Source organism: Hermetia illucens, chromosome 2, assembly GCF_905115235.1.
Source record: "Hermetia illucens chromosome 2, iHerIll2.2.curated.20191125, whole genome shotgun sequence".
Taxonomy (NCBI): domain Eukaryota; kingdom Metazoa; phylum Arthropoda; class Insecta; order Diptera; family Stratiomyidae; genus Hermetia; species Hermetia illucens.
Window position 1 is genome coordinate 160,588,539 of NC_051850.1, and position 15,999 is coordinate 160,604,537.

Sequence of the window (15,999 nt, forward strand, 5' to 3'; positions counted from 1 at the left end):
CGCAGCCGAGGGGAAGTGGTAACGTCCTCTTCTCACAATAGTTCACCAGTTTAGCGACTTGTCGAGAACTCTGAAAGACATATATATTTTAAATTAAGTTTAAAAATTGTGCAAGCTCTTGATTTTGCACAAGAGGAGTCACAAATTGCCTGCATGGTTCCTCCTTGCAGACCACGAATCTGCCCCGGTATACCCAGGGCTCCTGAACCAGCACTATTCCAATGTTTTCCTTGGAACTTGCCTTTGCAATTACCTCAGATGCAGCTTTCGCATGGTGGAGGTTTATCTGTGCTGGCTATTAGCTCTGGTATTGTTTGAAGCTCCTCTGCACTGTCGGAGTATCGCCCTCTTACGCCGACATGGCGCTTTCCTGTGCTTCGTAGTCCACCCTGGGGCCTAGAAGTGCGCTCTTCACTGGGCAGCACATCCTCAAATCCTCATTCCGAGCGATTATTAGGTCCGTGCGATCTTTCGTCTATATTGTCGCGGCTTTCGGGAGAAAAGCTGGCACTATCTGTGCTGCTGGTATATCATCCCCAGCACATGTTAACAGTTCTGCTCTGCGCAGTCTATAAATTTAGGAACTATGGTCTTGCGCCACTCTGTCTTCCGTCACGCAGTCCACCAGTATATGACCTCGTCGGAAGCGTATTCCGGTGAACACAACTTTGGCAGTCCATCCCGCGCACATCTAGCTGACAACATGGATTCCTCCTCCTCACGAATGAGTATTTGCTCGGGAAAGATTTTTGGCAGTATGGCCAGTCGAATGCCTGCAATAGCATAGCTAATGGCGGGCTTCCTGATTCCTGCTTTCATCCCTGACCCGCCCGGGTTTTCTCCCCCCTTGGGTTCAAGTTTGGATTTTTTTGAGCATTTAGCACCTGCCTCCTTCCTGACGTCTGATATATTATATTTATGTCAAACGTGCTTTTGCAAGTCCCTGCTTTTTGAGCAGTGGCGTTTGTTGGTTGTTGTCCTTGCAGTATACCAATGTTGACCTTGGATCTACTGCTCGAGGTCCCTACTTCTTCCATACTTGGGTGTAATCACCTGGCTCTCAGTATTTCCCTCCGCCCCAGCCTCCGCCTAGTTAACCAGTTTGTGTGCGGTATGGGGTCCCGTTTTATTGGCTGTAGTTTTTCTTATTTTATTACGGGTACTCATTTGATTCCCACGAGTATGGAGGTTAGGAGGTTTGCCGTGCCATAACCCCGTAGCACGGTAAAGTTTAATTTTCTCACTGAGGTGACCAGGTATTAGTGAAGCTCCGTTCGAATACAGTTACCTCCGACTGCAAACTTTGCAATGAGCATGGTCCGCATGGCACCCTTGATTGGGGGAAATGTTTTTCAGTCTGGATCCGAAGCATTTTGTTAATAGTAGGGTCACCTCGTAAAGGGCGTGGCTATCACCACTCACTAACGGTCTTGGTAGACGAGAGGCTTCACCTCTGAAAAGCCATACATCGCTCTAGAGGAGAGACAGCTCACCATCAAAGAGAGATCGGTTGGCCACAAGGAGCTATAGTCCGCGTCAGTGTACCCTGCAATGCACTGCCTGACCCCTTTCATCACATACACTTCACCCTGAAAGCTCATGGAATATTGTCCAAAGGGAAAACCCACTTTCGCTTTTGTTCGAGAGATTGACTCCTGCTCCAGAACTCTGTTCTGTTTTTGAGCCATCGGTGTAGAAGACGTCAGTATATCCTGACCCTCATTCTTCTGGTTCGTCCCAGTTTTCTCTTTTCAAGATAACATCACATCTTCTACCAAACAAAAGTTTGGGGATTTGAGAATCGGAAGGCATTGCGAAAGATAGGTTCAGTTCTCCCAAGGACTCTTCCAATGCTCTGTGCCCCCTTGTCCATTGTTTTCCCATAGATCTAATCGAATTAGTCTATGAGCTGCTCTCATTTCAGGGCTCCGAATAAACAAATCCAAAGGCTGAAAATTGAGTAATGCATTCCGAGCTCCGCCGGATGTCGTGTTCGAGACACCGGCGATACCCAAACACAAAGTTCTTTGCAGTGTGAGTACTGATAATGGTAGTCATATACCAAAGGTCTACCTACACACCCCATTAGCTGTGAGAGCTCATTTAATTTTTATCTCTACATGTTTGTTCCAAAGAAGTTTCTTATCTAAAATAACTGCCAGATATTTCACTTCTTCGGCGAGTTGAAGGGCTGTACCTCTGATCTCTGAACGGCAAAGACCATTCAGTTTCCTCCTTTCTGTAAATAATCCCATTGTGGATTTATTTGGCCTTACTGAAAGTCCATGCTTGAGCCACCAGCTGTCAATTACTCACCTCGTTGAGGGCAGCATATCTTCGCTTCCGTTGTTAGGTAACGACCAACACCCATTTCGGCACACAGAAATCACTGGGTTTAGCATAGAGTAGATCCAATTAATTGAAGTTTCACCATGCTCTCTGGCGAAAACACAGAGCTTTTGGAAGGGCGCTCAGTCAAACGCACCTCCAATGTCCACTCGCCTTTCAGAATTCCGTCCTCCATCTTCGAAACTAAAGACTAACGGGCAAACTCACAGGACTTTCCATGTTGGTATGCGTGTTGGTTTTCATTTAGTGGCTGCGACCGCAGCATCTTCTTACGAATGTGACACTCTACCAGTCTCTCCACACATTTTAGCAAAAATCATGCCAACCTGATTTGCCTGAAACTCTAAATTTGAGTAGCCATCTTTCCCAGGCTTAGGTATGAAAACCATCTTCACATTCTGCTAAGAGGAAGGGCACGTAGCCTAGAGGAAGACATCCACGAAAAATATTTCTTAGAAGTCGCTCCAAGTACATCACTGGGTAGACGCCCTCCATGATAGGTGCTTTGAAGTGTTCCAATGATAGTATAGCAACTCTCGCCGTTGCATTGGTAACAACCGCTCTCGCAGTGTCCCAATTCCTCTTGCAACACTTTCTCTTAAAAGATTTGCAGAACTCACCAATTCTCTTCTTCCCTCTGTTTTCCCGGGTGGTGTATTCCCAAGAGAGTCTTTGTAGACTGAAACATAAAGTACCATCCGGTTTTCTAAGAGGGTCCAACTTGGCCGACTAACCCTTTTTAAGACCCTGAAAAGCCTGGAAGTCTCGCTTTCACCTTTCAATTCCTCACAGTACGCTCTAAAAGAGCTTCCTTTCGAACGTTTTGCGAACATCTTATATTCACGCTGTGAGTCGAGGAAGTTTAACCAGTCTTCTTCCTTACTGGTTTCGCAAGCAAGGTTTAGAAGACGTCTAGTTCATTTCCTGAGTCTTTACAATTCTTAGTTTACCCATGGAACCATTTTACCGGGTTGGCCTCGGGAAATGAACAAGCCTCTTCAAAGCACTCTAAAAGTGTGCGATTCAGAGTTTCCAATTAATCTTCTATGGTCAAAGGAGTCCCTGGTCCCCTAGGGAGCTCAACTTTGTCACCAAGAAGTTCACTGAACTTTGTCAAACCCGTTTTCCTAGGGTGCCGTCTTTGTATTACAGATACCTCGCCTGCAATAGTCAAATTAATTTCTAAGTAGCGGTGATTTGAGGGTAAGACTTAATCTAGCGCTCGCAATTTTCTAATCAATTCTAACAGCTTTAAAGTGCAGATTGTTGGGTCAATTACTTCACTTCTTCTTAGCCCCACAAACGTAGGGGCGCATCCTATGTTCGCGCTTGTCTCCTCTAGATTGCATTTGCTACTATCCCAACAAATATACTAAGCGTTCACATCACATCATTTAAAGTTCCAGACCCCTTGATTCTTCATTCATTACCAGATCCCTTAGTTCTTGCGTCGGCGGTGGAGACAAAGAATCATAGGTTAAGTAAACAAAGGCAACTATGACGTTTCTCCTCTTACCATTAGTCTGGTATTGTAAGTTGACCGCAACAAGGTCTTGGGAAGAAAATTGTCTCAGCATGGTTGCCTCTAACAATTTTGACATCAGAACGGAGGCACTCGGTTTCGAGGATCTTTCATCCTAGTCCTCTTGCCTGATTCAATACCACAGATTTTGTTAAAACGAACCAGAAATATATAAGGACAGTCATGCAACTTTGCCAGCCGTGCTACCAGTCGATAGGAAGAGGCTTTGGCATGCTGCAAGTTCATTTGGCTAACTCCTATGTTTGTAGACATAAGTGGTGTCTAATACGAAAAGCGCCCCTGACTGAAAAGTCTGCTGCATTCAGTGTGGATCTCACCGCTCATCGAAAGTTCCGCTTTCTTGCGTCCGATTTCTCCGGATATCACCATACTTGGTACTGTAGCAACGCCCATGTCCTCATTCCGAAGAAACTTTGCTTTCTTTCGCAATGCCTTCCGTTGTCGTCGGCTGGGAGCCCCCCCCCCCCCCCCCGGTTCACAGTGTCCGCGCTCCATGGATCTGTTTTGACATACCGGAATAAAACCAGTTGCGTCCGCATAACCAGCTTGTCTTTCTTCCGTTTTTGCAGGTAGAGGTGGAGAAGAAGGTTCTGTCACGCAAGCCTGTAGTCCTTCTTCTTTGCGGCTGAAGTTTCCTTCTGCAGAGCCTTCCTACCCCGCCTTTTGAAAGAGCTAGGCAACAGTGTCACCGACAGGCCGTCCGTAGTCAGGTTTCCAGTTCCTCTCGTTAAGGAGGTTGCTCTACTATCCTTTCCGCCTGACCGCGCAGTAGACACCGGGTGTTATTTTTCCACTGAAGTGGAGAGCTTGTCTTTCACAGATTTCTCCGACCTTCTCAAAAACGCCCAGTCTGATCTGCTTTCCATGACTGACCAGTGCGTAAAGTTTTTCTTATGAATGGAGGTAGAACGCTTAAAAGGAGACTACTAGTTAGAGGTTTTGTATTTGTTAAATATATTTATTGATTTAAAACTAGATATTCTAAATTATTGAAGCCTTCGCGAAGCTAAGGCATCTAAAGCGCCGTTTTAGCGACACCTGATCTCTAAGACAAAACATAACCCAGCTTATTCTCACTACCTTCACTGATAGACTGATGATGGTCTAATGGACACTATCCCCCAAATTAGTAGGCTCTGGGCCTGCTTTCACTCTTTTGAGAATGTCACCGTATGACCCTTCACTTCGTTTGGAGATGATAATAACCTCCTACGGTATCCTCTTCATAAATCTCCCTTTCCGGGGCGGCAACTTTCTCCAGGCTTCTACACTCTTCCTGTGCGGTCCACACCTTCTTCCCGGAGTTGATGCTACATGAGTTTCGCCAGCAGTTTGAGTTTTCTCCGAGGGGTTTTCTGGCTAGCTGACTTGTTCAATCGGTGGCGAAGCCTCTTCCCCGGTTTCTACCGATTGCACCTTATGTCGCGCAGGTAGTTAGGCGGGACTGTTTAATCCTTCCTGTGTCCCGCTACACTATCCCCCTTGAGAGTAGCATTTTCATTCGTGAGGTTGTATGCCTGTAAGGTTGGAAATCTGCGAAGAATTGAGCTTCTTCTGAACAGGTGAGTCAATGGACAGTTCTACTCTCTTGTTCGCGCTTGGAACATTCCATGCCACAGTAACCAAGGTTCCCAATACTGAGACACTGCGGTCTTTGGATATGGACGTCCCGATTGCCCACTCCCAAAACCACCGGGGCTGGGTTTTCGCAACCCTGCACCGTAATTTTAACTCTATTCTTCTCCTCCATGTTCGGTTTTACTTCTGAATATCCTTGCCGTAACCAACTTTTATCAACCCGTGGGCATTTTTTTGCCACCCACCTAGCCTGCGAATGAATATGCATGCATATCTCCAGATGCTTGTATTTGCACGTCCATATCGCATCCGCCGAACCTTCCCTTCTCCGCGCGAAGGACACCCCTCATGAGAAGTTTGAGAACTACGCCCAGGATTGAGGCTACTTTAAGTTTGCTCTAGCAGACAATACCAGCTATACGTTCGGACTTCCCGCCTGGGTTCACCATATCGATATGAATATCGAGCTAAGCAGGATAAAAGATGTCAAATGCTACCAGTCCAAGCAGCGGAGAGGACATCGTCAGTGTCCTTAGTGGAGACAAATGCAGAGGCGTAAAATTTATTAAGACGTTGTAAATTCTGCGCTCTGATAGCTTTCCACCATACTAGATGATGGGATTTGTGAATTCCATGCAAACACTTTTCAAACTTTCAAGATTCAAGATTAAGATTAAAATTTACTCCTTGCATTCAAAAATTCATCTTTTGTTACAGGATGGAAGAATCTACATCGAAGAATCGCAAGTGTATAGATCGAAAGATCAATATTGTCTTTCGCCCTCAGAAGAAAGCGACACGACGATGGCTTTAAATCCATTCCTCTGTTTTGAAAATTCTGACACATCGAGATCAATAATTTATAGCGTTGGTAAGATCTTAAATATTTTTTAATCTCATTTTCTCTACGTTTTGTTTTTACGAATTTCAGAAGAATATAGATCTTGAAGCTGAACCCTAATCTTAAATCGAGACGTCTTCCTCAGGTTAGAAAATGAAAAATAGACGTTATTGAAAGAAGTTACCTGACGGTTGCGTTCAGGGCGAGGCAACTCATCAGACGCTGCCTCACCTCTGCTCTGGGAGCGGCGTGACTGTTCGACGGACGAACGGATTTCACTTCAATATAATTCGCCCTCATGTCGTGTTTGCAATTATATATAAATGAAGCAATTACCACCTATCGCTACTTTCGGTCACGCTGCTCCCAGGGCAGAGGTGAGGCAGCATCTGATGATTGGCCTCTGTCCTGGACGAAACCGTCAGGCAACGTTTTTAATACACTTGGGTGCTTAACTCGAAAAGGAGGAGTCCGTGAACCACAAGAGAGGAAGTAAGTTACTCCCTAAGTGGTCCGGTGCGTCATCAAGTGGATGCGGACTCAGGACTCCCAACATCCACAACATTATTGAATTCCTAGCCGGAGCTTAGATCCACTGCCCATTAGAAATTTGGGATTAGGAAAGGTGAAATACTCCCACGGGGAACTAATCACACATAACTAGGTCGAAAGGAATAATAAACATCGCTGGCAATATGAAAGCTAAACACTACTTTGCAAAAGATCTGCACACCCAATGTGGTTGGATTGAAACCATAATTTGACGTTAAGCCACCCATTGCCTTGGAGCCCTTAAGTTGATATTTTCACTGTTCCTTAAAAAAAGGGGCTAGAAACTCAACCCGCAAACTCAGAAAGATTTTCTTCAACCATGAATTTATGCACTCTCTGTCTCTGCAAGTGGAAGACGTTCTCAGATTCACAAAAACCAACGATCGTCGCAGGCGACAGGACGTTGAATAGCCAATTTTAGGGTTACGGTGCCATAGGCCAAATAATAAACTGGAGTGCTTGGAGTTTCAGTCCCTCCGTGAAACTAGTCTAACCTAATCCTGTAACATGGAAATCAGCCCTCCTGATACCTATTCCTAAAAAGGGTTGTTCCGGCGACCTCAAAGATGTGATGTCCACCCCTTCTATCCAATATCCACTTCAACAGGCGCTATTCCTGTCCCATTCCGCTAAGTCAATTCGGCTTCGAAATTTTCAGATCCACTGAACAGGCGACCCTCTATCTGCAAGACCACATCCTCAATCACGTTGAGAACGGACAATGCACTTTAGACCTTGGAAAGGTATTCGATTCAGTGTGGAAAGAGGGCTTGCTCCTCAAGCTAATCCGGGCTAATTGTCTTCTCCCTTATTTAGAATATTTGTAGATTTCCTCTCCAATAGAACCTGTCACGTGCGCTTTAACAGACTTCGCTCCAAATACTTCCTTGTGGATTCAGGAGTTCCACAAGGCTCCATTCTAGACCCTAAACTTTTTAACATCTTCCTTCCTTAATCACAATATCCTTGATCTGATTAGATGCTCGGTGCCTGCCAGTCGAAACCCAACTGGCCTTAGTCCTTAGTCCTGATCAAGTGCTCAAAATTGGACCGTCTATAACGAGGCGATGGAAGTTGCAGAAATCTACAAGTCTTTCACCCTTGCTATTATGCCGGATCCACACACTTGCCCCTTACAAGCTGTCGCAATATCAAACGTGCGAATAGAGCCTTTGGCTTGGTTGGCGTAGGTTTGCAAGCACCCGCAGCCGATACGTTTGCTCCCCAAAATTAAGTCTGTGAAGATTTGGAGTTTGCGTGTGGAACCGGTGTTATGATTGCGAAGATATGCCTATTTATCGGCACAAAGAATTGACAAACCCCTCTTTGATATTCAGATCTCCCATCATGACTACAATGTCACCTTCAGAAAACCTCTTACCAACTGCGTGTAGTTGCTCACAGGAAGCAGCCTTCTCCTCGGTAATGGAAGAAGGGAGGTTACTAAAACAATTGGTGAGTAAAAAGAGAGGTATTTAGAGATAAATCCGTCCCATAGCCTAACATTTTGCAGTCCACCTGAAAAGGACAAGAGTGACTTTAACAACCTTTTTTGCTGCACAGACAAAAGAATATCTGTTCAACTCAAAAAACTACCCGGGCTGTGATTTATGAAGATAAGGAAATATCTGGGGTGACAATGGAGTTGGCAGGCGAGAGGTCTGCAGGAAGAGGAAACAGGCAATATCGAAGCAAAGGAGCTGAGGTGTGAACACATCGCTAATACAATAAGACTTCAACTTTTTAAAATGACGTGTCCAAGAAAACTATTCAGAGAAACGGGCGTAGAAAGGCCGCAGTCCAAGGAAATACCGATTGCCAGTGGATCAAGATTATTTTGACAAATGATTCGTTCTTTGGGAGTAGCAACGAAAAGCATCCAATCTGAGGGACCTTGAGTTTTGAAGAAATTTCTTAATTGATGTGCTTTTCATGAATGGATACAGCTTTCATTAGAGTAAATTTGGTGTTCCTAAAGCTTCTGTCACCCATCCCTTGGTGCCTCCTTTGATGCCTTTGTTATGAGTAATTTGAGGAGCGACGTATTGTGTCGTTTTCCTTGTACCACCTAATGCTATGGTAGTGAAGCCATCCATCACCAAGGTACAGTCGTCGAGGAATATCCGTTGCTTGTTCACTCCTGCCCCTATAAAAGCCGCGGAGACTCGGACTCCAAGTCCGCGCCTCGTGAAAGAGGAGTTCTTGGTGATTTAAAGGCCCGAGTTAGGACGCGGTCAATTGAGCAGTACCGAAACAAGAACCCAATTTCACTCTGACAAATCAGGTACCGCTGCCATATAGGTGCGAGACGGCATCCTCCTTAGAGTTCTTAGGCAAGGCAGAGAGGACGGCTTTTTCTGGATTCGGTGTTCAGGAAGAACGTTTTTTAATGTCTGTCTAACGCCGAATGAAACGATGCCGGACTTTCGACGCAGGCTTGGTGCTCTGGAGGACGCTATCTTAGGCAGAGATGGACAGATCCTGGTCCATCCTGGATCGGTGACTTCAATGCAAGGGCACTTAAATGGGGCGTACCTCACATAGACTCCAGAGGAAACGTAACGTTTGACGTCAGCGTTACGTTGTTACATTCCGTAAGACAATCTAGGCACACTAGACAATACTTTCCGCATGCCAAACTATCTCTGACGGATATTAAGGGATTATCTGAGGAACCGATCCCTGCTCTATGAAACGCTAAAGGATCAGAGGAGGATGGGGATCACGTCGGGGGTAGCACAGAGATCCATTTTAGGGCCGGACCTCTCAAACGCTACGTATGATAGTCTACTTAAACTCGTCGTGCCAGAAGAGTCGCGCCTGGTCGGTTATGCAGATGATATCGCTGCGCTTGGCATATTGATGCGACGGATAAGTGGATGGATTACTACTCATAGTTTCAACCTTGCACTGAAAAAAACCGAAGTAGTCATCCTGACTAAAAAGAGGATTCCGACCCTGCGTCCCATATCGCTCGGCGAGTCGATAATTGGGTCAAAATCAGCGGTAAAGTACCTCGGGTTGACTCTTGACTCGAAGATGACATCTTTTGAGCAAATCGAAGCAGCAGCAAGTAAGGTTGCACCTGAAGTTTCGGCGTTAAATCGGCTAATGGCCAATATTGGGGGTTCTACGTCGAGCAGGCGACGTCTCCTGATGAGTTCCACGCGGTCTGCCCTGCTCTCGGGTGCAGAGATATTGGCTGACGCTCTTGGCAAGGAGGTATATCGTAAGCGTCTCGCGCAAGTATAGAGACGGGGAGCTTTGCGGGTGGCGTGATAGTGATCGCAGGAGTGATTCCCGTTACCCTTCTTGCTAAGGAGCCAACCCATATACAAGCGCATTGGACAAGAGCGAAGGGAGGTAGTTGCTCGCGAAAGACCGGCAACGCACTCTAGACGATTGGCAGCTCTCGCGGCAAAATGGAACTAGAAGCGGATGGATTGCGCAGCTCATCGGCAACTTAGGTGCGTGACTACATCGGGAAGCATGGTGAGACTGACTATTTCTATTTGAGTCTTCCCTGCACAAGATTGGAAAGGCGCGATCTCCGGATTGTGTGTTTTGCAATGGAGTTGTGGACGACGCCCAGCTCACTTTTTTTGTGGAAGGTGGGATGGGGTTCGTCAGCAGCTCTATTTAAACACAGGGGATCAACTTCCAGACAACATTGTCGAAGAGATGCTGAGGAGTGTTGACAGGTCGAGCCGTGTGGCCCAATACGTCCGGACCCTTCTTGTTGGGAAGAAGATAGAGCTCGACCGGTGAAGGAGCCGGATCGCAGGGGGTTCTTCGAACTAACAGTTCCCTTCCTCCTCTCCCCTCCCGTTGGTGAAAGGAATTCCCTAATTTGAAGGTTACGCAAGGCGGGAGAGTTCGGGGACCCAGGCTAGCTCTTTGACGATGGAGAGGTATTTAGTTGGTAGTCCGACGACGTACAAAACCGGGAGTCCAACACTCCGTGCATAAATGCATTCACCTACGCTAGTCCTGAGCTTTCGCAAGCTCGTCAAGTAAAATCCGCGCTCTAATTCTCTACACAAAAATGGCATCGGGTGCGCATGCTGACGTCTAAGGTGTTCATTCGATCGTAGTTGCGGCGGATGATTTGATGCGGACCAGATTACGGCGGCTGCAGGGTTCCCATACGGCCTCGATCCTTCTAAAAATGTGGGTACACAAGCGTAGATCTTTGAAAAATAACCTAAACTTCTCTAGGATATGTCTCGAAACTAGCGTTGGCTCAATAGTCCGTGCAAGGCTACAGAAACTCTCAACGAATGTAGAGGGGCAGATGTCCGATGGGCTCTTTGAGTGTAATGCCGTACAGCGTCTCCGCAGGGGATACCTGCAAATCTTCCTTAAAAGTGGTGCGGAGGATAAGCAAGACAAGAGAAGGTTAGCATGGTTAGCACCAGGGAGCTGTTTTTAGCGTGCGATGGGTGCTCTCTACCATTCCATTTGATTGTCGATAGTAAGTGCGTATCCTCGAAAACCCCAAGTCAACTTTTCCTCTTTTTTTTTGGAAAAACTTGGGTGTTTAACCCAAAAAAGACGAGTCCGTGGACTACAAAGTCTGGTCCGTCACCAAGTGGGTGCGGGCTCAGGACTCTCAGCATTCTCAACAATAGAAATCCCAAGAGTTTAGCTTGTCGTGATCGTTAATGGCGTCCTATATGAACTGATCCAACTATCGATGAGTGCTCTGACGACGGTGACTGCCTACTGGTCGGGAAGCGGTGTTACTTCCGGCCATCTGGTGAATCTGTCCACGATCGTGAGGCAGTACTGAAATCCTTGGGTGCGCCCATCGATTGAGATCGCGGCCCATACTAGGTCAAACGAATTTCGCGGATACCAGGCGTATGGTGGACTTGTCGCTCGGGTTCGAGAGACAATGTAGAGCCTTGAAGATCGTACGTCCTAAGCGCTAATTGCAGGTACGGTCAAACAGTTCTCCTAGAGCTGTCGCAGGAGTTGGAGAAATCGTCGATTATGAGCGCCTTGAGATCCAGGCTCGATGTACTGGCAATTCGCTAAAGCTCCTTACTTTGGAGAAAGGCGACGTCCGCTGTGTGTGTGTGCTTTAGGGGTAATTTTGAAATGCTAAAGTAGAAGAAATCTAGCGCCACTTCAGCATTATTTTAATCTTTTTTATTAATTTCCCGAAATCTCATCAAATGTTATGTTTTGCTGTATTTCTAGCTCTATTCATCTCGGTGCCATTCATAATCCTAACTTTCATAGTTTATGCTGCTCTTCCTGAGTTACGAAATCTTCATGGGAAAACGTTGTGCTGTTATCTGTTCGCTCTGGCTCTTGGTTACAGCACTTTAGGTGCTATACATCTTCAGGAAGCAGACATGAGCCCAACAGATTGTTTTTTCCTTGGTAAGTGATAATTTTTTTGAACTTGTACTGAGTGAAACATTTTAAATCTACTCAATTTTGAATGGAAAAATCATTTATCTATCAGACAATTGAGGACTTCCACATCAGAGGAATCACTCATCTTTCAAATGATTAACAAAACCAATTGGTAGCATCTTTACGTCCTTACGTCAATGAAGCGTACCCAGCGTAAGCTATTTGTATGCTTCGGAACAAACAGGAATCGGAAGATGTAGTATCAAAAGAATGTGGCGGCTTGGGGAAGTACTTACCTTTCGATGATTTCAGCGCGCTACGCTTCCCAACTAGGATGTATAAACTCATGGACAGTTTATGCAGGATCAAGTTTTGTTGCCTTATAAGGCAGCTCCAGCCTGTTTGCTTACTTTGTATCATACCATTGATTGCTAAATTATACACCCCTGTCCAATCCCCTAGTTTTAGGAGATATTCGACACCCCGGGTAGTACACCTCCGCGAGCAAACAACTACCGTATGAGAGGTCCTTCTTATTGCAAAGCTTGCATATCGATTCTCTTTGTAGACACTCACCCTGTGCATTTTATTCAGTTCCAGGATTTCGGCTCTTTTGATTCACCATCCATTATGAAGCAAAATGTTTGATGACCTTATGGCAGGCTGTGCGGCAACAGTACGCCACCAATGACGAGGCGGGTAAGTTGCAGAAATCCACCAACCTCCCACAATTTTCGTTACGGTCGCCAAGACCATGCTTCCCCATTACATCCCCAAGCAATGTGTTGTCAGATCAGCCACCTTGGCATTCAGATCAACCATCACGATCACAATGTCACCTTTTGGAAGCTTCCCCCTAACCCCTTTTATTTGTTCGTGGAAAGCTTCATTTTCTGCATCGGAAGTCTCCGTTGGTGCGTAGCACTGTCTGTCAAAAACCGGCTCCCAGGTCAAGAGAACGCGCCTAGTGGTAGGAACTCGACAAGGGATTCGCGCCTGCTACCACTTGGCTTCCCAGACTACAAAAGCACATTACCGCAAGAGAGAGAGTAGTACTTTCCAGAGTACACCATCTTACAGAATCTCCCTTTTATATCGTTGTGATTCCCGCTCAAGTTGGAACAAGTCGGGAAACCGGAAGCTAGACGCTTCAGGTGTAAAAGGTTTTGTGTATTTCTTTTATAAAGAGATTTGAGTGTGCATTTGCCCTACTGGCGTGTAGCACGTAAAATATGCATATATTATGTGAAAATATCCAGTTTCAAGTGATATTGACATTCATAGTCTTGAATTTGCAGAGGAGCGACAGTTTTGACCTAGTATAATTTTGTTACTAATAATACGATTTTGGCAGGATCATGCTCTATACTGTAGCCTACATTACTGCAAAATTTTGTGATTCTAGGGTGAACTTAAGAGGGGTTTTCCTGTCAATTACTAAAAATTATAATAATGTACTATTATTAACTTTATTTGAACAGGTATCCGTATGGAGGGTATTTCGGAGCCTAGGCACCATACAGTGGCAGCCTCCTGATCTTTTTCAGATTTTTCGGTTGAGTAGTTTCTGAGAATGGGTTCGTTAAAAAAATGATCACTTTCAACTCCCCACCTTTCCAGAAAATGTCAAAACTAAGACCGGTTTCGAAAACTACTAACCAAGACCTTTAATTTGATACCCCACATGACTATATTTGTTGAAAAAAAATTCACACCCCCCTTTCGCATGTATGGGAACCCCCCGCTTAAATCCGACGTAAAAGGATGTAACTCACTATATGCATGAGCGTTCACAATTCCCACCTTTCTACCAAATTTGGAGTCAATCGCTACAACCGTTTCCGAGAAAAATGAGTGTGACGGACAGACAGACATACAGATAGACAGTAAACCGATTTTAAAGCAAGCATTCTGAGGACCCTCAATGCTGCTGTGGAGGAGCGTCTGTACACTCCAGAAACCAATCATAGCCCATTTTCGATAGCCAAAGGTCGTTGCCGTGAGATCAGCCCCTATTCGCGGCGGTAGCAATAATAACAATAATCGTCGGCGCAACAATCCATGTTGGATCAGGGCCGACCCTGCTTGTAAACGGGGAAAATGCTAAAGAAAAGGAAGGCCGCTTTTTGCCACCTGCCACCATCGATATTCCTTTTCAGCATTCTTCGTGTACTGGCCACATAAAAGCACTGTCCACTTCTAGAGTTAGGCTTTTGGGTTCGTGGATTATCCTGCAGAGTTCGTGTGCTATAGGTCCCTGTGTGCCATTAAGTCGCAGTCTCTACGGTAAAAGCCTCGCTTCTGCCTTTATTATCAACTCTAAGGGTGGAAATGTGTGCGTTGAACCTATACTCCAGAAGCAAACAAGACTTTGAAGTCGGGATAAATACTTTACAGCTTTACTCTGGCTTACTTTCAGTCACCATACTAAATCTCTGCGAGGACCTTACCGCGGTTTGTTTTGATATATCCAGCATACCATGTGGATTTTTATTAGTTTCCACTTTGGAACTTAACTGGAATCAACTCAGTATGGTGAACGGTAACCAAACTTTTCCACTAGTGGCATACCGCTTTATAAACAATACAACACAGGACAACATTTTCACAAAACATACTGAGCTGGTAACTGTCCATTCTCCCATTATATCCCTCCGTCGTCGAAAAGCAATACTCGCGTATACATTAGGGCATCCAAGTGTTTTCACTGCTACGCTCCGCAACTAAGTTCTCCTCATCCTAACGCTCTTGCCCAACGCTTGGTTCAGGTTCCTACTCCCCATTACGGACCTTAGGTAGTGCAAAATCATATGCTTTGCATCTGCTGGTATGCCACCCCATCCCTTATGTTGAGAATGAACCTGTGCGTTCACTGACCCTTCGTAGACTCGCCCCATCTGCGTTGTCAGAAATCAGGCTATTCTGACCTTGCCGCATTCCTACTTCTGTGTGCCCCTCCATGCGCCTTGCATAGTACAGCGCAATCATTTTTTTGACAGAATATCGACAGAGATTATGCCCGTCACCACCAATGCTGCCTCTTCTGATACGATTCTAAAAGCATTGCAAACCCTCAAAGCCTTCAGTCAGTAAACCGAGTTCACTTGCTTTCGTCTCTGAGCGTTTGCAAACGCCTCTGCCCACACAGGTGACGAGTAAAGCAGGATAAATTGCACCATTCTGGCCAGAAACAACCTCCGACAGTGCTTTAACCCACCAATTTTCGGAAACATTTTTGCAACAACCGTGTTGACACTGGCTATCTTTTAGCATGCACACTTTGGGTGATCTTAATTTGGTGTCAATTATCACCCCCAGGTATTTGATAGCCGGCTTTCATACGATGACATTTCACAGTGTTCCTTTTCTTGCATTTCGCTATTAAAATCGCATCCGTTTCTCCGTGGCCAGAGTTAATCCGGCTTTTTCTAGCCAGATCTTTGCTGCTCTGACCTTCTCCGTCTCTTAAACCTCCACATCAGGATGTCTTGCTGTAACAAACACAGCTAGGTCATCTGCGAAGCCTAGAATCGTAGTCCCCTCTAGGACGGGAAAAGCAAGCACCCCATTGTACATAATATTCCACAAAAGGGGACTCAGTACCGAACTCTGTGGTACCCCGAGTGTGGCGATATACTCTTTGGGACCCTCATCCGTCCCGTACCAAAGAGTCCTCTCTGAGAGGTAATTTTCCACCAGATTCGCTAAATACCCGGGGGTACGAATGTCAGCCGACGCCCCTTTAATTCTGTTCCAGTTGATCAAGTTG

At 45.7% G+C, this 15,999-nt stretch overlaps 1 protein-coding gene across 4 annotated transcripts in view; it reads left to right on the forward strand.

Annotated features, from left to right (window-relative positions):
• The window catches only part of LOC119647894 (G-protein coupled receptor Mth2-like), a 59,471-nt gene that overhangs the window by 21,313 nt on the left and 22,159 nt on the right, over nt 1-15,999 (forward strand). For all 4 annotated transcript variants that reach the window (XM_038049196.1, XM_038049193.1, XM_038049197.1 and 1 more), the window contains exons 3-4: nt 6,188-6,341; nt 12,069-12,254. In XM_038049196.1, coding sequence (XP_037905124.1) covers nt 6,188-6,341; nt 12,069-12,254 — 340 coding nt within the window. The remainder of the gene's footprint in view (nt 1-6,187; nt 6,342-12,068; nt 12,255-15,999) is intronic.